The following is a 27,847-nucleotide window of genomic DNA, read 5'->3' as shown; positions in this document are numbered from 1 at the left end:
ATAAAACTGTGACAGGCTGCCGATGGTTAGCCAACAACAAGCTACACGCAAGTGTCTGAAGAAATAACCTCCGGTGAAATAGAAGGAATAACAATTGTATAAAGATTTGAATTCTGATGTCATAGGAAGCATTTGTTCTTAATAGCTTACATGCCTGTTGATGTGATTATTTTGGGATATGTTGGTGCAGAGCTCGACTACCACTAGAATAAGACCTGGAATGTATTTCCTTCGGTAGAGAAGCATTTAACTTTGCCAGCACAATTCTAGAACACAGCAAAGATTACCGGTAGGACTGTGTTTACCACACCATTAAAATGATAGACTTATAGGAGGTAAATTAATACAAAGACTTTTGTTCCATGTAAAATTTATATTTTCTGTTTCATCCGAGATTCCAACTTTGAAATGATATGTAGCACATGGGCTTAGCCGCTATCCGTGAATTATGGCGATTTATGTAGCCCGAAAACCCTTTTGTACTAAAAAAAAAACATTGTATTGCTTACATTATACCATGCACAAAATGTCAACAATATCTCTGAGAACATACAGTTTACATACCAATTAGAAAACCATTACCAAAAGTGTTGAGAAAAATCTAGATGAGAAATAGCCAGACGAGTGGATCTTCCTAGCTGAATTATGTTTTGGAGCAGTCCCTGCAGTAAGCCCACGCACACCATTCCAGGTGTTTTATTACATGAAATCAACAGTTGCAATAATTTACCAGGTCCATTTTGCAAATATTTAAATAAACTAATGCTTTAATGCAGAATGAAAAATGTATGCCACCGACTGAATTACAGTAGTCTATATAATCAAATAATGCTGTCTAGTTTCGAAAAACAAACAGGAAAGGGTGGAATAACTGTTCCGAATGTTTACGCTTTTGCTTCTTTTATTGCAGTGTCTTGGGAAAAGAGCTCTTTTGTATTATGAGTGGAGCCTGACAAAATTATAAGGTCACCCAGGCCCACTGTAGCTCCCAGCAACCAAACTGAGGTGGACAGAGCAGATCTGCATGGCTCTACCTCCTCTGTACCTCCTCTGTACCTCAACTTCACTGGCTCCCTAAGCGGCAGGCGCCCTGACGGATGATGTCCAGTACACACTGCACCAAGCACCGACCACTTGGGACATCGCCAATACATGCTGCACAACGACACATGCGTCAAGCACCCAGTAACATCACAAGCATCTTCCCAAGCATGTGCATCAGAGGCACTTCCAGATAGAACACTAACAACCTCTGCAGCAAGCATGTGCAGCTAGCAAGATCAAAAAGGACCTCAAGAGCAGGAAAAGGCACCCAACGACTTTACAACTTCCCTGTATGGCAGGTTGAGCCCTAACAACAACTATAGCAGCCAGCGGCATCACATGTACCATATGCATCAGGAACAGATAACCGTAGCCAGAGACCTCACCACCAATGTCTGTCGCAGGCATTTGTAGACTGAGAGATCATGTTCATCCACAGGGCAGGCACAAACACCCAGTAAGCCCACAGCTACCATGTGCAGCAGGCATGGCCCTCTGTGACATCACAATGATCCTGGGCAGCAGGCAAAGGCACACAGACAGCAGTCACCCAGATACACCACCTGCCATATGTGAAACAGGCGTTGGGCCCTGCCACATCACACACAAATCAGAGAGCAGAGAGAAGTACCTGGTGACAACAGGATCACCTTAGCAGCAGCCATAAATAAGACAATAGAAAGGAAAATAACTCCTGAATAAGGCACTGATTTTAAAGTCAGCAATTCAAGGGAACTCTCTGACCCCTAAAGACACTCCATGTAATTTTTTTTATCAAGTCTTCTCCTTCCCCTGTGTCTTAGTTTGTGTTTAAACAGACATTGATTCAAAGCAGTTTTAAGTTTAATACAGATCACAAACTGCTGAGTATGTAGTGGAACAATATGTTTGGTCGTACAAACAGACCTGCCCTTCAACTTCTGTAAGCACAACGCAGAGCTAATCGCAATGAACTGGTCTCTCCTATACCCCCAAACTGTTATGGGCTGCCAATGTGCCCCAATGCAACTTGCCGCCACATTCGGGGCATATGTGTGAAGGACGCAGTGAGAACGTCCCTCCAGTAAGACTAGACTGGATGTTTTTGGGGGTTCTGTGGTACAGTTGAGCTGCATGCATCAAATTAGGGGTCTTTGGGACCCTGCAGCCAAATCCTACAGGGCCATGGAACCTCTGTCCTTGGGAGATGTACTCGAGGCATGTCAGTACTCTTAAACTAGTCCAGATGCATAGGTTCACGTTAGCTACTGGACGATGGCTCATGGCCATTTTAGGTACTGGCCAGGGCACAAGGTAATTCAAGAACTGGACAAGGGTACATGCCAACTCCATCCGCAAATCAGGGCAGAATACCATGAGCCACTGAATCATCATGAAGCATCAGTGCAGCTTTTCAACCAGGTCACACGGTATCCCCTAGACACTGAATCAGGTCATGGGGCATTCCAGGCACTGGGCCAGGGCATTTGATGACTCCAGACACAGGGTGACGGCAGTTACTGGTTGAGGGTGAACGGCCACCTGGATCAGGGCACATGGTTCACTGCGCAGGCTCCATCACTTTTGGCCCAGAGAGTGGAGTCCTTGTTCTTGACACTGAATCTGAAAGGAAATAACAGAGAACATTGAGAAATGCTGACCTGTGCTGCAGGGGCAACCAATGGAGAAGTGAGACACTGCTATAGAAGAGAAGAGGGATAGGAAGAACCTATGGAGGAGAAACTGTGGTACTTTGTAGCTTATTTTGAGGCCTGATTGCTTTTAAATCTCATTTGTAGGAACAAGCTCAGATGTGCCTTATTTTGAAAGTGACATGACCCTTTAAACATCCCTTTGGAACAAACACACAGTATCAAAATCTTTAACTTGTGAGGCCTGGAAGTAGGCGAGACGTCACACATTCATTGAGAATATAGAGAGATTGGATAATCTTTGGTGAACAACATTAAATAGACTTCGATAGGCACATAATATTCCCATCCAGCACAGCATCTAAAACCAGTAAGGAAAGTCTAGAAACAGTTTTAGTAAAGTGGGCAGAGGATAACAAGGAACTGTAGGTGGTTTGTGTGCGAGTGTTGGGAAGGATGGACATTTGAGGAGGGGAAAAGAGGGAGAAAAGGACTAGGAGTTGATCATACCCTACTGAGACTTTCAGTAAAAGTCAACAGAGGCTAAGCTTTCAACTGTAAAATTCTCCAAAGGACAACTGAAATTAAGGGGGGGATGTAAGAAACTGGGTTATTAAATGCCAAATGATAACTGTAGGAAATGGGATTATTATTTGGGGTGAATGACTACCCACCTCGAATTATAATCACAATCCTTTTCAGGGTGAACCCTCAAACTCAATAAATTAACCTGAGCGCCTGACAGCTGTGGCACAGAGTGGACAGACTTACCTTAGAGGCAACGTGTAATGTATTTATGCAGTACTAAAACAGAAATAAAATCGAAATGCAAAAATCCCCCCCAAAAAAATATTGTAAAATAAACAAAATGACGCCTAAATGACAAACATCCAATACAAGCAATTTTTAAGGTTTTAAACAGAAATAGCGCTAAGAAGCACAAAGTGCCACTGATACCCAAAGGTCGTGACAGAACAGGACATAGGCGCAATTTGATGCCAACTGTGATGGAGCGCCGGCCGGATACGTTAGATAAAAGGTCTTTCCTGGAAAAAGATTTTACCATGTGACTTTAGGTTCCTTTCCCCACAAGACTACAAATCTAATGCTCTCGGGCAGGTCTAGTCAGTGGGACAAAAAAAAGAGCCCTGCCCGCGTGTCAGCTGACATTTGCCTGTGACAGGGGAGGCCTCTATGAGGGGCGTTCCAAGTGTCATATGACAAACCCCAGCAGATTTATTAGGCAGGATGTTAAATGCGTCATCTCTGCCCATTCAGGTCAGCCTGTTTGCTCCGGGGAGCAAGTTCACACCTCATTCATGCCTATTCAAATGGTAATTACTCACTGGCAGGGGCAGGAGAGCAACATTTTGATTTATCTTCCAGGAACTTCAGGCAGGGCCAAGCTAACTTTTTAAAAGTCATCTTTTCAAAATATTTATTACTAACCAGACTTCACCAGTGAATTGGACTTGTAATAATTATTTCAAAAAGTCCAAAAACTTACATTTATAGACGTTTTCTGGGTGGAGATAACATTTATTAAACTGAATATTGTGTCTAAATGCTTTCCTATGGAACAGCCAACCCTGTTCCAGTGAATAAGTGTTTAGGGCACTTTAACTGTAAGAACATGTTCAACATTAAACATTTACTTATCCTACATTTAAATGCCATGCACCCTGCCTAATGGGCAATAAGGTCTACTTAGGAGTGACTTAAAAATATTTAAAGGGAAGGTTTAAGCCTGTCAAAAGGGGTTATTTTGGTTGGTCGAATTTTCAGATAAAAACTGCACAGCCAGGCTACTAGTGAAAGGCCAGCAGTCATGTTTACTTTGTTACTCTACTGGATGGCACAATGACTGCTGCAGTCCACTTGTGACATTTAACTTCCAGGCCCTGCATAACCCTTGGTAATATGTACTAGAGAGACATATAGGTAAGTTAAATATACCAATTAGGGCTATGCAATGTTTACCATGTTGAAATGAGAAGCAACAGTACTCTACAATTGGTTAGCAGGGGTAACGTGTACAGAGTTCTATAGCCAGCAAAAAGGCAAAAACATCTGGGGTGACCCTGCAGAAAGGGCAATTTCCTAACAGGGAGTTTCTCATCATTTTAGGGACCATACATATTTACAACAGTGCATCCCCTAAATGTGCACCCCCTTCATCAGTTTTGCATTCTAGGTGCTTTAAGAAGGTCAGGTCATCATTCTGCAGATTCCAAACTCCATTGGGAGCTCTCTGGGGAGAACTGAACAGAAGAAACTCAGAGGAGGGTCTGATGGGAGCCTTGCATGCAGAGGACAAGACAGGGGTCCTTTCAGGAGAACAATACACATAAAACAGGGAGGAGAGAGGTTGAGGGGGAAAACAGTTTGCTGCACATAAGGGGAGAAGTCACAGAGGGTGTGAAGAAAGGACGAGAATTGGGGCACGAAAGTACAGGAACAGGGGAGGAACGAAACAAGGATGCTTAGGAGAGGGGCTATAGGGGGCAGGCTAAGAGTAGGAGAAAGACAAATAGGACTAGAAAACAGGGGTGAGAAAAGTGAAGAATGATCCTCTGTTCCAAAGCATCTATGTACAAATCTAATGAGAAGACTGACAGCATGTCACTGAATGATACGCCTTCCTTCGTTCTTTCTTTCTTTGGGAGCTGAACGCCAAAGGCACAATTCTGTTAAAAATATAGTAGCAGCAAAACCTTATTAACAAAGAAGATTGAAATTTTGAATTTATGGTTTAAATCTGTTTATTGTCACAGCTTTGCTCAAAATAGTAACAATTCTTGGTGCTAGAGGTAGCCCCTCCGTGACGCCAGTGCAGAGTGCAACTTTTGAATCAAAAGAAAAGAAGTGAAAAAGAGAACCCCCCCCCCCCTAAAAACTCCCTCCCACCCTTCCCTAGTACCAATAGCTGTGTGATGTGCGGTGTCGAGGTTTCTGATTATGAGTCGCTCCGTAAATGCCATCCACCGCTTCGTCTGAGTCTGGATCAGTGAGTCTTAGTAATCACAAGTAGCGAGGGCAGGACAGCTCTCTAAATTCATGGGATAACAGGGCTATAAAAGGTCGCCAGGTAATTCTGAATGTGTTGCCCCAGGATGTGAGCGTAAGGGTGAGTTTATCCATCCCCAGGATGCCCCACAAGCATTGTAGCCACCCCAGGTGTGTTAGTGGACCCCCAAAGTGATATAATGGTCTGATGAGCAGAGTGTACAATGGAAATCTAACGAGCTGAGTGGAGAAGTGGGAACGGATATCGTCGAGGACCGAGTTCCAGAACATTATCATCTTTGGGCACTCCCATAGTATGTGGGTGAGCATGCCCTTCACCCCGCACTGACACTAGCAGTTGTCACTATGGGCTGGGTTACCCCGGTGAAGCCTCACTGGGGTTAGCTACCAATATGAGGTGATGTTTATAGCTGTTTCGGTGCTCAATGAGTTTTAGGTGGTATGCCTCACTCTGAGGAATATGTCGTGCCAGTCCTTCTGTGCGCCTCTGGGCTGGGCATTTGTCCTCAGTCGTTGCGGGTCTGAGGAAGGCGTATAGTTCCGAGATGAGTCATTTGTCTGAGCGTTTGCCTAGGAGACACTTCTCATATGGTGTCAGTGGTCGCTCTGCTCACACTCGAACTGATGGGTGCACTAGCCAGTGTCTAATCTGGAGGTATCGGAACCGTTCATCCTCAGGGATGGAGTAGTCCTTCTTTAGAGTGCCATAGGGAATGGGGTCCTCCAGGTCAAAGAAGTGCCCCGCCGCTCTGCAAATTGCTTCTCTCCACACCCGAAAGGACGACCCGGTGCCAGGCGTGAAAGCAGGATTGTCGACGACCGGGGTTAGGGGAGAAGAAAAGGTGATCAATCTTCCTCTGCGAGCGTACCAGCGCCACACCTTCAGCAGGGTGCTCATGACTGGAGAGATTTAGAGACTGGGTGCACGATGTGCACGCAGGAGGAAAGGAACCTTCTCCAACGAGGTCCCTGCTAGAGCCCTATCCATGAACAGCCAGTGTTTCTCTGACTCCGCTCAGGACCATTCAACTAAATATCGGAGCTGGGCTGCCTGAAAATACCGGAGCAAGCAAGGCATCAGAGTCCACCCTCCGCTGGGAAAAGCCAGCTTTACTCTTTGTACATCCTGGGCCGTTTGCCCGTCCAGATAAAGTGATGGAGTGCGGTCTGCAGGGTCGAGATCGTGCCTGCCGGGGGAGCCAAGAGCAAAGCCTGGAATAGGAAAAGTATTCTAGGCAGGGAGGCCATCTTTAAGGCTGCGACGTGGCCCAGCAGTGATAGCGGATAATACCGCCATTGTTTCAGCTTGGTGAGTACTCGTTTTGCCAGCTCTTTGCAATTTAGGATGTTTGTTCTCTCCAGTGTCGCGCATAGTTGAACTTCCAGTTATGGGATGGACTCGGTCACCCAGCAGATCGTATAGGTCTGTTTCAAGACCTCGACTATAGGAGGGGGAACAGAGATGTAGAGCCCCTGGGACTTGTGGAGGTTCATTCGGAATCCAGACACCTCCCCAAACACTTCTAGTTCTTTTAGAAAATAGGCCAAGCTTTCAGGGGGTTGTCCAGCATGGCCATTATGTTGTCTGCATTTAAGCTAATCCGGTGTTCATCTATGCCTAGAGGAAGTCCCCTGATCCTGTGGTGATATCTCACTCACTGCACAAAGAGCTCCAAGTAAACAGCGAAGAGGAGGGGAAAATGATGAATTTAGAGACTCTGTTCCTCATAGTCTGTAGGCCCACACATTCCCAACCTTTGGCACCCACCAACCTGTCGGGACCAGAGACAGCTTCTCACAGCTGCTGTAACAAAAATCATGTACTATGCACCCGCAAGAGTATGAGTCAATATTAAGTTCACTTTATCCTACTTCTACATCCCAGCGCTCACATAACTGTGAGTACATTTCAAACAAGAAATGAATAAAGTGGAGGAAGACTTAAGTATCAGGCAGCAAATGGTTCAACCAAGTGAGCTTTATTTATTTATTGAACTATTTATAACGCATGGCAAACTGTATGCTTCCGATCGCTGTACAAGAAGTGTAGGACTATATACCACATTGAACAAGATTCGTTAGAATACCAGACCTCAAAGTTACAACATGCAAAAGTAATGGACCAATTAGTGTAAAAATATTTCTCAAACAAGTACATTTTCAGATATTTAATGAGAGAAAGGATTCTGTCCTGACAAAGATTTTAAGTCTTTTTTTGTCAAATTTGAATATCTCTCAAAAGCAGGCAGAGTGCTTAAAGAATGCCTGTGTAGTGGCATTGCATAGCCATCAGTGGCAGGCAAATGCCAGGAGAATGTAACACAAAGCCATGGTAACTCTTTAGCAAAAACAAAAGGAAATGATGGACGGAGTGTTGAACATTGCAAGCACTCACCCCCAGTCAACTGATCTGGGTTTAATCCATCACCGTTCTTTAGCCCACTCTGCCACCCCAGTTCAGACATGGCCATATGCAAATCAGTCTGACCCTGTGCCTCATGGGAACAGTCCAGCCCGAACTGCCAAGCCATGTCTTCCCTGGACCGGAAACAAGCTTCCTAGACCGGTTTCTGGCATTTCAGCCGACTTCAGCCAGGCTTGCTTGAATCCAGTGGCAAAGTGAGCAAGGGACTCACGTCTGAGCATACCCTGCCAACTTATGGCGAACAAAGCAAAAAGTAACTCTTTAGGAATCTGCAATAAAGAGCGGTACGCTACATAATCCATGTTGCCAAAATGTCTTAGAAATGGCAATGTTGGTGGGGGGGGTGAGGGGGTGTGGCCAGCCGGCAACGGAGATGGCAACTTGGTGAAGCAGCTCCGATATTCGGTCGGAATCTCCAAGATTAATCTGTCATTGATCTGTCCCCTCGCAGTGATCGAATGATGGTGGTTTAATAGCGTTGCAGAGGAGAACAGAATGAACCCAGCAGTGCAGGAAATGTCAGCGTAGGGCTTGGAGCCGTTGCAGGCTGGCCGGCAGCCTGCGGCGCTGCCCTCACATTGCTTGCGGCTGCCGGGACACTACCTGCGAGGCAGCGGCGCTCGTGTCTTCGCCCGAACAGCCTTGGGCCGTGCAACTGGAGCGGTGAGTGAGTCTTGACGGAGCGGAGCAGCGCTCCCAAGGTGTGTCCTCCACCCCTGCACTACCCACTGTCGATCGGGTGACAGCTGCGGGCCGATGGAAGAGCAGAAACTGGCTGCGGGGACCCAGGTGGGTCTGCTGCAATATGAGGTGGCCTAAAAAAACGGGTGCTTCCAGAGCTCCCGGTCCCTCTAGGGCTTCACTGGGGGGGATCCGGATCTGTCTGCCAAGATTCCGGAAAGCACTGGTAAGTGCAACACAGTGCCACTCACCCACAAGGCACTGATTCCATTGGAGCCTCTGCCCCATAATACTGACAGAGTGCCTGGGTAGCTGCAACTAATAACGCTGGCCTTGGATTGAGCGCCTGCACCCGGACCCTCCTGGACTGCCTCCCCCCTGCCTCCTGGTGGATGTTGAGTATAGGAAGAAGATGCTCCTGATCCTATAGTGGAGCCCCCTTTATGTGGAGGAAGGAGCCTGACTTTGGCAGGGTGGGAAAACCGACAGGCCGTGTGGTGTACCTTTGCCCCACAGGCAGGCAACAGTGAGGACCCTCCTCCTCCCCCGTCCGCTCATATTATACAGGGCCCATTCTCCGCCACCTTAAGAAACCATGACAGACGGTAAGGGCCAGAGAGGAGCCCATCAAACCAAACTGGAAAACTTCATCTTATCCGAGGATGGAGGGGGGGCTGGTGGTAAGGCTCATGAGCAGATGTCGCCTATGGGGCCTCCTCAGTCGGGAGGGGAATCCTTGACACGACAGGTTATTATTGCAGCGATCCAGAGTATTAAGTCTCCACTGAAAACATGAATGGATTTGGTCACAACTGAGGTGTCTCTGATGAGGGTGGATCTACGTAATGTGAACTCCTGAGTGAAGGCGATCGAAGACACTACCAACTCTGTTGGCATTGACACGAAGACCCTCCAAAGTCAAGTTAATAATCTATGAGAGGACAATGCTGCAATGGAAACCAGACTGGAAGACTTTGAAGGTAGAGCACGGCGCAACAACATACGCATACCGGGGATCTCGGAACGCGCAAAGGGCCTGGGCTAGACCTCTTTGTTGAAGATTTAGTAACTAAGGAGCTACAGCCTCATGACCTTTCTAATTTTTTTTCCAGGGGAACAGGCCAACCGGATCCCAGGAGGACGCCCACGGCCGGGAGCAGCCTCGTGACCTATCATTGCCCGAATTTTCAATTTCAAGAGACCGGGGCATGATACTACAGACAGCTTGCAGTGCATCTCCAGTGACTTATGAAAATGTGCGGATAGCTTTTTTACCGGACTTTACACTTAAGGTGCACAGACAGTGACGCAACATTCTCGCGGTCAAAAAAGTGTTTGAGTGACAAGGCCATTAAATATGCAATGCTCATCCCAGCTAAATTATGAGGGGAAGTGGAGGGGAAAGCGTGGTTCTTTGATACTCCTGAGGAGGCGTGGGAGTGGTTGGACAGCTGGAGAACCATCGGCAAGCAGGGAGCTGCGAACCGGCTTGGAAGATGGCACCACAGCTCAAAAGATTCATCGGGGCAACAGACCCGGGACACGCATCAAGAGGAGACAAGAGCATCCCCTGAACGCGATCCATGAACAGACCGCTAAACACTGTTTGCAAATATTTGGCAACTATGGGACATTGCATACGGTGATTTGGTGCTGCATATGGCACAGATCACAGTGAAAGCACAGAGCCAAGGCTACTGTACTCGGGTACTAGAGAACCTATGGACATGGGTGACATATACAAATGCTACGAGACTGAAATTGTTCAGATTTCTATACACTTGTTTAGCACTGCTGTAAGATTGAGATGCGCTCTTCGGTATTAGCCATAGGAGAGACCAAACGGAACGTTTGCTGGGTGGTCCACAGTTCCTTCACTGGTCTCATGTTGGGGTGGGGCGATGGGCATTCTGCAGAATTTGGGGGCAGACAGTTCTGAATTCGTTGTGCAGGGAGGCAGGGTGGGGTTTTTTACAGTTTGGAGGGGATAGTGGGAAGGGAATCGGTTGTATTGAATGTTATGTTATTGTTCTTAATGACAATTGTTATCAATGACAGAGCTTCACATATATGGTAACGTAGTACCCACTCTGTATTACGTAGATGTGGATGGGCTGATCACGCGAGACTCCTGGAATGAGGGTGCGAACAGTCTCTGATATCCACATCCTGTCCTGGAATGTGAACAGACTGAGCAACAAAATAAAGAGAGGGGTAGTGCTACAATACATTAAACAACACTCACCTGAGGTGGTTCTCCTACAGGAAACACTTTTGATGGGCAAGACTTGCAAAGCCCTAGACCGCTGGGGCTATAAGATCGTGATTCACGCAGGTTTTATGACAAGCTCTAGAGGGGTAGGCATTCTACCTAAGAAACAATTGCCACCGACAATGAAGCACTCCTGGGCTGACCACCTTGGTAGATATGTAGCCCTCAGTGGGATATGGAAGGGGGAAACAATTAATACCCATTCAGTGTATATCCCTCAAGCCTTACACAATGTCACTCTCCCAGACTTGGGTAGACTCATCCTTGAACTACCTGGGAGTAAACTCCTGGTAGGAGGGGATTTTGATATGACCATGTGTGATTTATCTGACCGTTTACCTCCACACCACGTGATCCCTTCCCGCACACAACTGACGGACTTTTGCGAATCAATGGGGATGATAGATACATGATACACTCATAGCCCCACTGCTCAGAAGTTTACATTTCACTCAGGGGTGCATGGGAGTCTCACCCATATCGACCTCCTGCTTACTTTGGGCCACAGAGTCTCCGGATTTTGGGAGATGCAAAACTTGGCCAGAAGGATATCCAACCACTCTCCCCATATGGTCAATATATCGTGTTGGCAAACAGGGAACCGACAGAGGTATCACGTTAAACCCAAGATATCTTAAGATCCCTAAAGTTAGGATAGGCCTGAAGAAGGCCACAGAGAATTATTTCAAAGAAATGGACTCTTAGTGGACTCCTCTCAGAACCCCTGAGAAGCGTTTAAGACGGTTGTTAAGGGTGGAGTACTCTCAATGACGGTAGGGCACCAAAAAGTAATATGGGTGGCGGTCGAGAACGATATCCTTGCTTTAGAGGCTCAATTATGTGCTGACTCCACAGCGGACGTAAAGCATGAGCTGGACCTTAAGCTGCGGGAATACAGAGACCTGACTACGGAGGCTGCGACTGTTAGCTATTGCGCGACTCAACATAGTTTGTTCTCCGCGAGGGCGTACGTGACAACCCAAGGGATGTGAAGCCAAGGTGACATTTGGTGGCTTCCGATACTTGGGTATCTATCATCACTGTAGTAGTATGCTTGAGTGCACACACCTTGCTTGTACTGTTACTAACCTGCAGGCTGAAAGGACTGCTCTTTTTATGGGTGTGTTGAACTGCCAGTGCTGCCTTTTGTGGGGAACAGCATTTGTGGCCAGCAAAAGGCTGATATGTAAAACAACCATATCTTTTTTAGGTCTCGGCTGGCGTGGGCTGCGCACATGCGCAGTCTCGCTGGCGAGATTTAATGTTTTGGCTTTTTGAGCCGTCCCAATTGGACTGGCTTGTCTGCCTTCAGTGCGTCGCAAAAGGTTTCTTATTTTTATGGGGCCATGTGTTTCAAACACATGGCCCCATAAAGACAAGAGATCGCTTACGACAGAAGGAAAGCAGGCCGCATGTTTATTTTTGCGTCGCACTTTAAAGTGAAAGCGCGATACAAAAATAAACAGTGGCTGACTGGCGAGCGCTTGTTTTTTGCGTGCGTTCTTTCCTTGTTCTGCCGTGGCTGCCTGGCGAGCGCTTGTCTCTATATACCTACATACAACGACCCCAGAGTCCCTCACCTGTTCCCTGTAAGGACGGCGTTGCCCGTGGTTGGCCGATGCGCTGGGATGGTACCCGGGACCCGGCCGCACTAGGTCAGCCAGCAGCTCCTGGAAGCCACTGCCGCGTCCCTGGGATATGTGCATGCCAACGGGAAGATGGATTTAGTGTACTGTGTCTTGGGCCTGCTGACGGTGCTCCTGGAAGGTGTCGCTGGCCAAGGGGTTTACGGTGAGTCCCTTTACGCATAGATAATTCCATCACCCACGTCCCATCTCATTAAAACTGCACCTTAATATTCATGACAGATTCCTCTGAGAAGACCCGCATCCCGGCTGTGACTGCCGTTGCATCACAGTCTGTGGGCGAGAGACACTTGAAATGGTATTCTCAGAGGCTCGAGCTCTCAGTCAGTGAGAGGGAATTAGTCATTCTGTTTTTACGCGCCCCACAGCCCCCCACGGGGTTACGTCGACTGTCTGATGTGTGAAAATATGTGGTTGATACCACGGGTCATCTAGTGCTTGCCTCACGTAAGAGCGTGGTTTCCATTTATATAATGCAGCCCCATCACACACATGCTGTACTCAGAGTTGACTAAAAGGTATTGGCAGCAGCTGACTTTCGGGTTAAAAGCACTTTAACACAATGGTTCTTTTCCACAAAGGTACCCGTTTAGTTTATAAGTACTAGGACCAAACGTGAGACGCTTCCTTACACATGTCCAATTAAATGTTCGACGACAGCCTGTCCAGATGACATGGAGTCCTGCTAATACTGTAAAAAGAACCACGGCAGGTCGGAGTGTACTAATCCAGCCACCACTGAGGAAACCGCGTCTCTTCAGTGTAACAGCGCGCGCAGAAACTACTAGAATAGGTTTCACGTGCACAACTGTGCGCACTAATAACCAGCACACCTGGCGCCAGCTGTCATTTTGTTTTGCGAATGTCACACGCGACATAATGTGTGTTTCTGTACAAATGGGATCAGTTTGCGCTAAACAACGTCTGCTAAGCAACTGTGTTAACTGTGTTAATCTGTGTGTTAATTGGTTGCATTTTAACAGCACATGCAGAATCCAGGTGCAGCCATGAGTGTGACATTTTGGCGGAAAGGACGGTGATCGGTGAGGATGCCTTGGTTTGGGGTTGCGAAAGTAGTGCGCAGGGTTACGTTATCCTGCAGACTGAAGTGCCAGGCCGAAGGGGTTTGTTAACAGGGAGCTCCTTGTGTGCCGGCTACACATTCATACCATTCATTCCCAGTCACTCTCAAGGTTGAAACTCTATCCACAACAACGAGTTATTGGCTTAAACATTGATTGTTAGGCAATTCACGTGTCTCGTCTCGGTGCTTTTTTAAACGGGCATTTTGCGTGGGACCGGTGTGGGTAGGCAAATGTCTACTGCGCTGAAAGCGGGTTTGGGAAATGTGCTGACGTGCACATAACGCTCTGCAACCAGGTGCAACGCGGGGGATACGTGGAGTGACTGCAGTGGGTGGGTCACATGTTTGTGCTAGTGCAACCTCATCTGGGTAGTATTCGCATCTGATATCAGCGTGGGAGTTTGGTGAGGATGAGTGTGCAGTGCAAGCTTGCACCATTGGCTCTGACGGTGATGACTAGCCCAGCTGCCTAGGGTCTATGTTCAGGCTCACACTCCACTCCACTCCACTCCACTCCACTCCACTCCACTCCACTCCACTCCACGACGAAATCATTTTTCAGACTTTAGCCCGTCGGCCAGTGACCAAATCTGAAGTCCTGGGGAAAGGGGCGGGCCCGCGTGCTGTGGGCGGAGCCTAGGCAACTGGAAACCTCTCTCCTAATTCAGGTACACTGATGCCCGGCAACTCCACCAGCAGTCGAGCGTGGCGGACAAGTATAGTGCTCGGATTTCCTTAAAATAGAAACACGTGTTGAAGGCCTACTAGGTTTCTCCGTAAGACTCACAGGTCTACTGCTCTGGCTATGTCTGGTTGTCCAGTTGGCTACATTGGTAATCTCCATGTTACCGATATTGGCTCCCCACTACTACCTTTGACACGGACTTTAAAGCAACTCGTCATTCACTCTCACTTGTACCCATAGCCCAAAGGGCCCCGAGGCCACCACAAGGTGCCTAGTGTCACTCTACAAAAACACCGGATGCAACAAAAATACGTCTTTAATGCTTGCACGCAAAAATATACATTGGTATTTTTTATTGACAGCAAAAAGTTGAAAAGGCCATTCTTATTTCCAATATTTCAAATGTTCCCAAATTATTCAAACCCATTGTACATTCTATATATAAACAGCCTATAATGCAGTATGGCCATTTGCATGCAACATGTTGATTGTTAACATTCAGTATCCTTTGACACAATGGTTACAAATGATGCTTGTGTCCAAATTGATGTATGTATGCGATGTCATAAACATCCAGCGAGAAAATAGCACACGGCAAAAATAATTAGTGCATGACATCGACTTTCGATTTTTATCACCAGGTTAAGCATAAATAGGTAAATATAGATCTAATATTCCTAACTTCACATTTACATACCATGATTACATTTATATATAGTCATGGAACATGTATGTAGAGTTAAGGATGCTAAATGTGTACTTGTATTTATATAATACGTCAATAATCTCCTGGAATTCATGTTTTTGAAGGGCAACATCCTGCACTCGATAGTGTGATCGTGCACCCAGTGCTCCCAGTCCTTTCCACTGACATGGTACCAAGAACAGGGCCGTGGCTAGAGATGGAGGAACTGAACAGACATGGGGCAGGCTGAAACTCCTCATAGATGAACATGGAGACAAATCATGTAAAAACTCCTTTATCAATCTGATGCTGCTAAAATATGAGGTGAAAGCGGACAACGTGTGCGGTCGCGTAGCTAGTGTGTCATGGTCCCTAGTGAAAGAATGGTGATGGGTCCCTGGCTAGTGTCAGAAGCGAAAAATATACCACTGCTCAGGGTTCTGTTGGCCATGGTGCCACTGCACCTCCTGCACCAGTGGAGGCTACGCCCCAGGCAGCATGCAATGCTAAATCCATGTGTGATAAGGAACACATTCACCTTAGAGATTCCTTACTCTCCAACCTGCAACCTCAAAGGAGGAAATATATTGTCAAATGGCTAACACAACCCTTCAGTTAGAGTGGGCAAGGGAAACACTGACAATGTTATCTCTATTGGTACATGCTATTATCCCAAATATATGAAATTTGTTATTTCTATTCTCATCTGCACAAATACATCTTAAAATAACCTTCCTGTTGGTATCTTCCATTCTAATTTAGAGCTCACAGTCCTTGAATCGTCACCTTGAAATCTCAAAGGTCTTTTCACTTTCCGTGCTAGGAGACAAACTCATTTCCTAGGGTGACACCTTCCCTGAATGTTGCTGTTTTTTTACCCACCTCTACTGTCATGGACCTTTCCTGCTTTTGGCGGCTTCTCATTCTGAATGCCGCGGGACTCGGAGAATCATGAATGGGCGCCGACAATGACACAGTTCCATCTTCCGCGACTTGCACCAGAATGGAGCCAATTGCACTTCCGCCACTCAGGTCAGTAAAGTCCCCATGTGGACAGGACAGACCCTGTCTCACTATTCTGATGTCTCTCTATCATGATGCCAGGGAGGAGGGTCCGGTCAGCTCAGGCTGTGGCAGGACGTTTTTAGGTCGGGCATAAGGGCAGCCGCAGCGTGCATGCCCTGCTCGCTCTGCAAAGCATGCTGCATTGGAGTATGCACTAGAAGCTCCGCCCACTCTACACCCATATTTGTCATTGGCTTGGGTCATTGTCCTTCATAAATGTTGGCTTCTGATTCGTAAGTAGGCTTGTTAGTCCCTCCTTGGTACCGACAAACAATGGCAGCTGCATTTCTGTATTTGCAGTGCGCCCACCGCTTTTCGTATAGAGAGATATGCCGCTCTAACTTCAAAAGCGACTGCCCCTACCCCCACAGCACTCACGGCACAATGACAAAGCTTTTTAGAAAATTATGAATACTTTTTAGAATAACACGAAGCTTGCTTTAAGGACATTGCACTCCATTTTCTTTTTTTTTTTTTTTTAACTATAATGTTGAGCGCGACGCTTACTTCAGGGACACTGCGCTCTGTTTCATTTTTTTTTTGTTTACTTTATTGGTGAGCACTGCGTCCGCTTCACGGACACTGCGCTCTACAATACAATAGGTCTTGCTTTTGCTAAAGTTTGACCTACTGGCATTGTAAATTACAATGCCTTTTAATATTATAAAAGGCATTTCCATTTACAATGCCAATAGCTCAAAATCTCGCTATTGCGAGACCTATTGCATTGTAAATGCTTGTTTTTGTAGTATCTTGTCTACTTGGGCCAAAACAGATGGTCATCATCGAACTTTAAAGCGATGAGGTGCAACTGCACCTAAGGGAGAAAGCCTGCAATTTGCAGCGAAACATGGCAATAGAAGAGAAGACTGGTATTCACCTCCCTTGGGGGTGTGTCTGTTGCATCCAATTCAAATCTGCTGTTGGCATTAGAAATCATGTTGCCTTCTCACACAATTCCCTGTGCTCATTTGTGATGAGTGAAGCAGATATTGCAAGAGATCTTTGATTTCCTTCCACTGGGACCATCATGCCTTGATAGCAGTGCCACTGTATTGTGACGTCAACTGCCACTTGCTTACCCGCAGTGTCTATATTCTGTGCAATATCACCTGTGCCCTCCTCCTGGCTGTGTGGATGATGACTGAGTCTGTAGGCACTTGTCAACAAATAAGCTGAGAATTTCGGGGCTATGACTTGAACCTCTTCGTAAACTGTGGCACAACCACTCTTAACAGGGTCCATGAAATTATCAGCTGGACATTTGAGCATCATCCTTGGCATAGACAGATATGATTAGATCTATCTATGTATGTATTAGAGTGTCGCAATGAGGAAATCCTACCCGTATACTTGTAGTGATCACTATGTTGTTTGTGCAGCCCTCAATATTATATGGTTAGCTGTTGTCTGGTGGAGAGGCCTTCGCTTAGTATCTTTCTAATATGTTGTTTCATGAAAGTCTGCCATATAATCCTGTCTGTCACATTTCATCTTCATTGTGTCCTTCGTTTTGATTGGGGGATTGGGTCTGCAGAAATATCTACCTCCAAGTCTGAATGTGAATGATGGGGTGGAAATGGTATTGGTCAGTTGTGGTTACCTTCCTCTTATTTGGGATTGTGAATGCCCGGATTCCCTGGGCTGCGCTATATTATGGCCTCAATCAGGATGTGTATGAATGGTATGCTGCCATATGTCCGGTTGTGGTGTCCTAGGAACATTACTAACTTTAGCCCATGCATGAAAGCTGTATCAATACTCGAGGACCTTGTGGATTTTGAAACCTACTTCCTTGTCAAGGGTGGGTCCGAGATGTCCCAGTGTCAAGGGTTGTTCTTTAGTGCCAATCTGTGTCGGCACTATTACTCTGTGTCAATTGAGAAGGTCAAGATTTCTTACAAGGTGGATCCTCCATCAAGGTCTGGTGATCTTCTCTATGCCATTTCTTGGTGTGGAATCAAAACTCATTTTGAAGCCAATACCTAGAGTAATGGTCCTAAGCATGCATGCCAACAGAGTCAATCAATCAATGGATTGCATAGCTAGGCATATCACCCGATGGGGTATCCAGGCGCTAGCAGGTCCAGATGGCTTATTCGAACAGTCAAGTATTGAGTGGCTTTCGGAATTCCGGGAGAAAGGGGGTGGTCTGAAGATAAAGGGGAAGGCCGTTCCAGGTCTTTGCTGCGAGGTGGGAGAAAGAGCGTCCTCCGTTTCTGTGTATGCAGGGCGTGTGAGAGGCAGGCGGAGATCAGTCTTTTAGGTGGTTGGTGGAAGTTAAGGCGTTGGCTGATGTAGGTGGGTCTTTGGTTGTGAAGGGCTTTGTGTGCGTGGGTTAGCAGCTTGAATTGGCATCTCTTCTGTATAGGGAACCAGTAGAGTTGTCCCAGGTGCAGTGTGATGTGGGTTCATCTTGGGAGGTTGAGGAGGATTCTGGCCGCAGCGTTTTGTATGGTCTGATGTCTCTGTAGGAGGTGTACGGTGATTCCCGAGTAGAGCCCGTTGCTGTAGTCTAGTCAGCTGGTGATGAGGCCCTGTGTCATGGTTCGCCTTGTCTGCAGAGGGAGCCATTTGAAGATATTCTATAGCATGCACAGTGTGTGGAAGAAGGTGTAGGATACAGTGTTGACCTATGATTCCATGGCGAGCCTGCTGTCAAGGATGATGCTGAGGTTTCTGGCATGGCCGGTAGTGGTAAGTGAAAGTCCAAGGTTCAATGGCCGCCAGCCGTTGGTGTCTTTACCTAAGATCTGCACCTCCGTTTTTTCAGTGTTGTTCTTCATTCAGTCAGCAACACTTGCCATCCATCTGTGGTTGGGTTCTCGGAGAGGATGAGTTAGGTGTCGTCCGCGTAGGATAGGATGTTGAGCCGTGTGCTCTGACAATGTTGGCAATTGGGGTTATGTAGGTGTTGAAGAGGCTGGGGCTGAGGGATGAGCTCTGGGGGATGCCGCAGATGATGTCCTTGGGTTCGGAAGTGTAGGATGGTAGACAGGCCCTCTGTATTCTTCCCATGAGGAAGGAGACAATCCATCTGAGAGCATACCCTTAAATGCTGATATGGTGTAGTCCTTTGATCAGCATGCAGTGGAATACAGTGGTAAATGCTGCCGAGAGGCCGGAGGAGGATCAGGGCTACTTTTTCTCCACGGACGAGGGGGCTCGGATTATGTCTGTGGCTGCTATTAGAGTGGTCTCTGTACTGTGGTTGCTTTGGAAACCTGACTGGGAGGCATTGGGTAAGTGGTTTTATTCAAGGTGTTTTGTGAATTACCCGTTCTTTTCCAGGACCGAGGCAGGGAACGGGAGCAGCGAGATGGGCCGGTAGTTCTGGAGTTCACTGGGGTCAGTAAATTGCTTCTTCAGTAGGGGCTTGATTTTATTATTTTTCCAGTCGTCCGGGAAGGTGGCTGTAATTATTGAGGTATTGACCCTGGGTGGTGAGTTCCTGGACGATTCTTTGTCCTCCGCGATAGAAGAGGTGGCGAGGGCATGGGTCTGTGGGCGCTCCTGAGTATATGGAGTTCATGGTTGTGGTGGTGTTCTGGGTGCTGAGTTGGTTCCAAGTGGTCAGTCGGTGGTCTGTGTTGGTGGTGGTAATGGCGCGGAGGTAGGGGAGGTCTATGGGTGAGGGTTTATGTGTTGAAGTTTCTGTAGATGATGAAGATCTTGTCGTGGAAGAAGGTGGCAAGATTGTCAGAGAGCTCTTGTGATGGGGTGATGTTGTTTTCTGTTGCTGTGGGACTGGAGAACTGCTTGATAATGCTGAAGAGTTCTTTGCTGTAGTTGGAGCTGGCTTTGATGCACACAGCTAAAGCATTCTGCTTTGTTTCTTTCAGCCACAGGTGGTAGAGGTAGTTCTTGAAGGCCGCCCGGTCAGTGGTGTCATTGCTGGTGCACCATCTCCTTTACCATTGTGTGCTGACATGCTTTGCTATTCTGAGTTCTTGGGTGTGCCTGCTGGCCTGTTTGGATGATCTTCTATGTCTGTTGTTCTTGATGGAGGCAATGGTGTCTGCTCAGTTGGTGATCCAGTTCTTGATTCCCTGGTCCAGGTTGGCGGCTGCTGGATTTGAGCTGTGGAGGGCTTTTGTCCATTAGGTCTCTGTCATTTTGCTCCAGCTGTGGAGGGCAGCGCTGGGATTTGGTGGGGTGCGGGGGCTGGAGATGTTGAAGTGAACGACTGAATGGTCGATCCAGGTGAGTTGCTGGAGGTGAAGATCGGGTCAAGCGCATGTCCTGTGGAATGAGTGGTGTCACCGACAAGTTGGGATTTTTTGAGGTTTTTCATGCTGTCAAGGAGGTTGGAGGTGTTGGTGATGTTGGGATCATGTAGGTGGATTTGAGGTCGCCTATCAAGTTTGAAGGTGTTGTTGCACAATCGATGGGAGGAGCCTAGCGCGCAACCAAGATGGCCGCGTAGGCACAGGGCTCCCGAGGGCCTCCACAACCTCCCACGTCTATCCTGAATTTATCCTGATTTTATCGACGGGCTTCCACGGGCGAACCTACGTGGAGGTGATACCTGCTGTCCAAATTCAAATCGGACATCGGGAGCCGGGATAGTATCGACTCCAAGTTGGCGGCCTACTCCAGACCTTGCCCCGGACTCGAGTTGGCATGGTGCCCGGGCAGAAAGTGAACAACAACGGCATGCAGGACTTGGGCCGGTGCGCACCCCCTACTTTCACTTTCGGGTCTCCTCGCTGAACCTGAGGGGCCTTGGATTGTCATCACACATTTATAGTGGGACGATTGGGTAACCTGCCTGCTCTTGGCCACTAGCTGGGACTACCCTTTGGGGTCTCCGAGGCGTCCTGGATTGGTTCTCCGGTGCTCGCTCATCGTGTTGGTGGCCGACACCCTTGACGCTCATCAGACAATGGCGGCTAGATTGGACGGAGATAAGCAAAAATCCAGGACGACTAGGCGGGGAGCTCATACCCAAGCTAACAACATGGACCGCTATACCCAGTCGAGAGGTTCCCCTGGTGGCCCGCATAAGTCGCCGGAAAGATCCAAGGATGGCTCGGGATCGTCAACGGAGTTAACACTGCAGGACGTCATGGGTGCCATCGAAGAGATGAAAGCGGCGGTCGGCCAGCGATTCGATACATTGGCCCATAAATTGGACACAGTTTTGATCGACGTTAAACTAGTCAGAGCGTACCTTTCACAAACGAATGAAAAGGTCAAATCCTTGGGTCTGACGACGTCGAGTCTAGTAACGGACGTGTCTGACCTGCAAGCCGAGGTCCGTAATCTGCGGACGTCCACTGCTTTGTCTACCCGTCGATTGGAGGATTTTGAAAGTAGGGCTCGGCGGAATAATGTGCGCATAATCGGGGTGCCGGAGAAATCGGAGGTTCCTGCTGCTGACCTCTTTGTGGAAGACCTTGTGATCAACCATCTCGCACCCAAAGGCTTGAGTAAATTCTTTGCGGATGAGCGGGCCCATAGAGTTCCGGGTGGTAAACCCAAACCGGGCGCTCCCCCACGGCCCATCATCGCCAGAATTTTTCATTTCAGGGACAGGGACGCTATACTGCAGGCCTCGAGGGTGAGTGGGCCGACGAAGTTCGAGAACACTCATATAAGTTTCTACCCGGACTTCACACAATTGGTCCAAAAGCAGCGACAGGAGTTCATGGGTGTCAAACGGCGACTGAGAGACATGGACCTGAAATATGCGATGCTCTTTCCGGCCAGGTTGCGGGTTGAGTTTGAGGATCGGACGCACTTCTTTGATCGGCCGGAGGAGGTTGGAGATTGGCTTGATACCCTGCCTCAGCAACGACGTCGAGAGGGACAGATCGAGGGGAACGGAGCGGGCGCGGCTGGACAGGAGTAGACTTTTGGTTCCCGGTGACTGACTATTGTGATGGCACTTCCATATTTTGGTTTGGTGTTTCTATTCAGCGCCTTATCCTTCAATGCCCGGGGGTTGTGGGGTGCTCAGTGAGGCTCTTTCCTCCTCAGGGGTTTTCTTTTTGTAGCAATAGTTAATGTTAGGGCGACAGGCACACTGCAAGTTGGGGGGGCTACATGGGCTCACGCAGGGGTGCAGGGTGGGGGGAGTTGTAACGGGAAGGTTGGTGGGGAGGGGGGGAGTTGGGGAATGTTTGTTTGTTTCACAAGGCAATGTGAGGTTATGCACGGGAGCGGGTGGGGGGTAAGGGATTGAGAATACTTTCGTGGAATGTGAACGGACTGGGGGATAGGATCAAGCGCGGAGTGGTGTTGCAGTTTTTGAAACGGATCTCGCCCGACATTGTTTTCCTGCAGGAGACACATCTGATTGGGAACTCCTTCCATGCCCTGAATAGGCGGGGCTATCGCCTAGCTGTTCACTCTGGTTTCACTTCTGGCTCTAGGGGAGTGGGTATCTTGGTCAGGGCCTCTCTCCCGTTGGAGGTGGACGAGGTGCTCCACGATGATAGAGGGCGATATGCAGCATTGGTGGGGAGATGGGAGGGTAGAACTGTTTCGCTCGTTGCGGTTTATGTGCCGCCAGGATTGCAGGCGGCTACATTTGCGGATTTGGGGCGTTTGGTCCTGGGACTCCCTGGGGGGGTTCTGGTGTTAGGGGGTGATTTTAACGCTGTTGTATCCGGTATGGAGGACCGTCACCCCCCCAGGGATCTCCCTAGAGCCCAAGCCTGGCTGGCTGGCTTTCTAGATACTTTAGGACTTATAGATTGCTGGAGACTGATGCACCCGGGACAGGCACAATACACCTTCCACTCGGGGGCCCACGGGAGTCTCTCGAGACTTGATTATATACTTATGCCAGCGTTCCAGGCTGGAATGATCGGGGAGGTGCGTCATTTGGCCCGAGGTATTTCTGACCATTCCCCTCTATTGTTGCAGATGGAGGTTGTTCCTGGGGCGGAGGGAAGAGTAGCGCCAATTAACCCCTGGTATTTACGTAACCCTAATGTTCGCGCTGAACTGGTTAAGTCCATTGATCACTACTTCAAAGATAATGTGGGGTCAGTGTCGTCTGCTATCTCCCTATGGGAAGGTTATAAAACGGTGATCCGGGGGCATGCCTTGTCTCTTATTTCCCATGCTAGGAGGTGCGGGAGGGAAGAAGTGGTCCGCCTGGAAACTGACATAGCTGAGATGGAGGGGGATTTGGAGCCGGGTGTCACGGATGAGAAATTGCACGTTCTCAACCTTAAACAGTCAGATTATAGAGCGCTGGTCACGGATGCTGCTAAAAGGATGAGTAGAGAGCAACAAGGACGACTGTATGATGTGGGAGATAAGGCCGGAAAGTTGATTGCTTGGTTGGACAGGAAGGAGAGAGCGAGTAGAGTGGTGCCGGTTGTTGAGAGAGTGGGTGGCGTGTGTGTGACTGACCCGGTGGAAATTGTTGACTGCTTCGCGGATTACTTCCGTGGGGTATACTCTCCGGTCTCTGGGTGCTCGGAGGAGGACTCTCATCTGTTACTTAGAGATATTGCATTGCCGTCCCTCTCGGAGGCCGATAGCATATTGATGGAGGCGAAGTTGTCGCCGGATGAGGTTGCTCTGGCCATTCGCTCGATCGCTTCTGGTAAGGCCATGGGTCCCAATGGTCTCCCCATTGAACTATATAAGTTGCGTCCAGATAAGATAGCACCATATCTCCGTGACATGTTCCTCGCTGCACGGGCGGCGGGCTCCCTCCCCCTTGACCAACGTCTCGCCACCATAGTTGTGATACATAAAGAGGGGAAGCCGCGAGACTGCTGTGCCTCCTACAGGCCTATCTCGTTGTTGAACGCGGAACCCAAACCCAAAATTCTGGCTAAGGTATTGGCCAATCGTCTGGTTCGGGTCGTGGGCGACTTGATTCATCAGGACCAGTCCGGTTTTATACCTCATCGTAATACCGCCCTGAACCTGAGGCGGTTGCATGGCGTGCTTGCTAGAGCGGAGTTTATGCGTGAGCCGGCCATCTTGGCGTCTTTGGACGCTACCATGGCGTTCGACACTTTAGAGTGGCCGTATATTTGGGCTGCGTTAGCGAAATTCGGGTTTGGCCCTGAATTTATTGGGTGGGTCAAATTGCTATACGCTGACCCATTGGCGCAGGTTGTGGTGAATGGTAGAGCGTCGGCTCCCTTTGCGCTCGGAAGAGGTACGCGGCAGGGCTGTCCGTTGTCGCCCCTCCTCTTCGCACTTTCTTTAGAGCCTCTCGCTGCCTGGTTGCGTTGGGAGCCGTCGCTGCGGGGCATTAGATGGACGCCGGAATTTGAGGACCGTGTCTCCCTTTATGCTGATGACATCCTTCTGTATCTCACCTCTCCTCGACAGTCGCTAATTGTATTGGTGGACGTATTGAATTCCTTCGGTCGTAATTCTGGCCTGGTTATCAACTGGGCCAAGTCATGTGTTTACGTCCTCTCGGGCGGGGCCCCCCTCTTGCCGCGGGGGTGCCCTATTCAGATTGCTACATTGGGGTTCAAATATTTGGGGATCTTCATATCACTGGACCCTGCGGTCCGCTACGAGCGGAACCTTCTCCCTCCACTCCAGCGATTGAAGGCCGACGTCGCGAGGTGGCGACGGCTTCCGCTCTCGCCGCTCGGACGGGCGGCATTGTTTAAAATGATGTCGCTGCCTCGTTTTTTGTACGCTTTACAAAATACGCTGGATGTCGTGCCGGCCCGTTACTTCCGTGAGGTGGAGGGTCTTCAGCGCCAACTGTTTTGGGACGGGCGACCGAGGATCGCTCTCGCCAAGTTGACACTCCCTTGGTACGATGGGGGTGTTGCCCTCCCCAATATTAAAAGATACTATTGGGCGTCTCAATTGGCGGCGGTGAACCACGGTATATACGGTCCTGCTTTGAATCCGGCCTTCGAGATGGATAAGTTATTACTTCCGGGCGGGGATTACAACAGGGCTCTGTATTCGGCGACTCCGGATGCACGGTTGACAGGACCAACGCAAGTTGCGGTACGCGTGTGGCATGCGGCGAATGCTGCGATGGGGAAGAGGGATCGCTTGACTCGAGCGACGCCGTTGTATGCCTCCCAGCGTTTGGGTTGTCTGTGGAAAACGAAAGGCTTTGAGAAATGGGACATGATTGGTATAAGTAAGGTGGGTGACCTCTGGGCGAAAGGGTCCTTTAAAACGTTTGAAATGCTCAAAACTGAATACAAATTAAATGATAGGGAGTTCTTTCGATATGCACAGGTCCACCATGCGCTGTGTTCGGTTTTTCCGGATGTCGCTGCTATCCCAGAATATTCCCCGTTGGAAGATAGGGTGTTAGACGGCTATGTGCCCGACAGCACTATTTCCCTGATTTATAAAAGACTTATTAAGGATCGTACGGACTTGCTGACCCATCTGCGGGAGGCGTGGACGGCCGACGGATTGGAACTGGACGATGAGGATTGGGTATCGGCGGTGGCCTCCCCGAAAGAGGTGGCGATCCCGGCCCGCCTTAGATTTGTGCAGCTGAAGATACTCCATAGAGTGTATGTCACAGGTCCTGGTTTGATACGTATGGGTTATTCGAGGGATGGACTGTGTAAGCGTGGCTGTGGCTTTTTGGGTACCTTTCTTCATATCCTATGGGAATGTTCGGAGGTTGTACGATTTTGGAATGGGGTACATACTGTAATGGAGGAAGTCACGCATGTCGCTTTGTTACCAGAGGCCAGGAGGTGTTTGCTGAATGTCTGGGAACCAAATGACTATAACGCGGCGCAGACACAGTGGGTGACTCTGGGGTACATGGTGGCTAAGCGCAATATCGCACAGTTGTGGGGTTCCCCGAGGCCGCCTACGATTTCGGTATGGAAGGAGAATATGGATTGGTGTATGTTCAGGGAGAAGACGGTGTATGTGGCGAGAGGCAAGCCTGGGAGGTGGACTAAGGTGTGGGGTCCATGGAATTCCTATCGTGGGAATATCTGCGCTCCGCCTCTGCCGCGAGAGGTCGACGTCGCTTTGTCCCCCTAGCCGCACATTCTACGTAATTGTGCATGCTTTGTCCCCTTTTCCGCCGCCCCCCGCTACCACCTCCTGTCAAGAGTTATTCTAGATAATGTGGATCTTCCCCGGTCCTGGGGAGCGCACGATGCTATTTCGGACTCTCATTGCCTTGTTTGTGTGTTATTGTGGGCTTTTCTTTCCTTTTTTTTTTTTAGAAAATATGAAACCGTTCCTTTCGATTGCCCTTGGACTATGGCCGCGGCCTGTTATATGTGCTTTCGAACTTTCGGGAGCTCTTGCTTCTGACTTATTTGAATGTATGGAGTTGCCTTGCTGGCTCCCGAGCTTTCTAGCGGCCGGCCCTTGTGGTTGTAGGCCCTTGTTTGTATCTCTTTAATGTGTAATAAAGGTTTCTTCTTAAAAAAAAAAAAAGTTTGAAGGTGTTGCTAATTGATCCTCTGTGTCAAGGTCTGAAGTCCAAGATCTTATATTAGTCCTAGTGCAGTCTTCACTGGAGGCCCTGGAGAACCATTGTCTCCAAAGTTAGTCTGTGGAGAGATAGTTACAGTGCTCCGTTCCTGTTGGGCCAGCGAGCTATGGGATTGGGCCCCCCAAAACGGTTAGACTTGAACACTTTGAAATTTTACTGCAGCCATGTCTGTTAGTGAATGGGTAGTTTTGGCATTGCTTTATGGCTGTTAGAGTCCATCTTCTAGCACTGTGGTGCCGAACAATAGTTACTGCAATGAAAAGGTTTGAGTGTCAAAAAGTGTATTTCGTCGTGGTCTCTCAGAAGACATGGTAGATCAGAACACGGAAACTTGTATATTGCAAGCTGGACAAAACTTAATTATAGTGTTTTGCATGACCTCCCTCAAAACTAGTCATTCTCATACATGGTGGTCCCAAGCACCTCAACACAAATGCTTCTTAATTGCTGTTGGTGGCTGTGCTCGATGCCAAAGCATCTACCTTCGGCTTCCTGTCTGCTGCTAAATATGTCTAAAGGTGCAACTTTTAACAAAACACACAAAACATGTCGAACCCAAAGGCAAAAAAAATTAAATTTGGGATGGGGAATCTGTATCTTGGTGCACCATGGATTTCATGTGAGAAACCGCTAGTCACTTTGAAACTGAAAGCACTTTTTTAAAGTAAGTCAACAATAAATTCAACAGTAGATGCCAGGAGTGTGCTGTACAGCAGAACATGGAGTGAACATATGAACTTGTAAGCCCTAAAAGGAAATAAAACTTGTAATTCTAATCCTCCCTCATTTGAAGTTAAACGCTGAACAATCCTGACCACATGCAGGAGCTAAGAGCACTTTCGCAAGATAGATTTTGTGATATGTAGATAGACAGAAGAGGGCAGGGGAATCATATTTACATGAGAAACACTCACTTCTTAAGCTAAGAATGGTGTATTATAGAAGAGGAGCCCACATTCCCCACAGTACAGTTCACCAGGAACTAAAAATTGATAGACTATTTTAGTCCTCCTCACAGTCTTCAAAAGAACACACTCATTTCAGGGAGTTTATTGACCAAAACAGGATTTTAAATTTCTGTTTTAAATTTGCAAAATACGCTCTACTCTGAAAGCTACACAGCACATCGTGATTGAGAGTACTTGGGAACTTCCCTGTCATCAACAGCTTCAT

General features: G+C 48.2%; 1 protein-coding gene across 5 annotated transcripts in view; it reads right to left on the bottom strand.

The window, feature by feature from the left end:
* Positions 1 to 353: 353 nt before the first annotated feature.
* Positions 354 to 27,847, bottom strand: part of CHMP7 (charged multivesicular body protein 7) — a 95,805-nt gene continuing 68,311 nt past the window's right edge. For all 5 annotated transcript variants that reach the window (XM_085634026.1, XM_085634027.1, XM_085634028.1 and 2 more), the window contains exon 11: positions 354 to 2,646. In XM_085634026.1, the coding sequence (XP_085490152.1) occupies positions 2,585 to 2,646 (62 nt within the window). In that variant the 3' untranslated portion in view covers positions 354 to 2,584. The remainder of the gene's footprint in view (positions 2,647 to 27,847) is intronic.

This window comes from Triturus cristatus, chromosome 11 (genome assembly GCF_964204655.1).
Source record: "Triturus cristatus chromosome 11, aTriCri1.1, whole genome shotgun sequence".
Lineage (NCBI taxonomy): Eukaryota > Metazoa > Chordata > Amphibia > Caudata > Salamandridae > Triturus > Triturus cristatus.
This window is presented reverse-complemented; position numbering and strand designations above follow the sequence as displayed.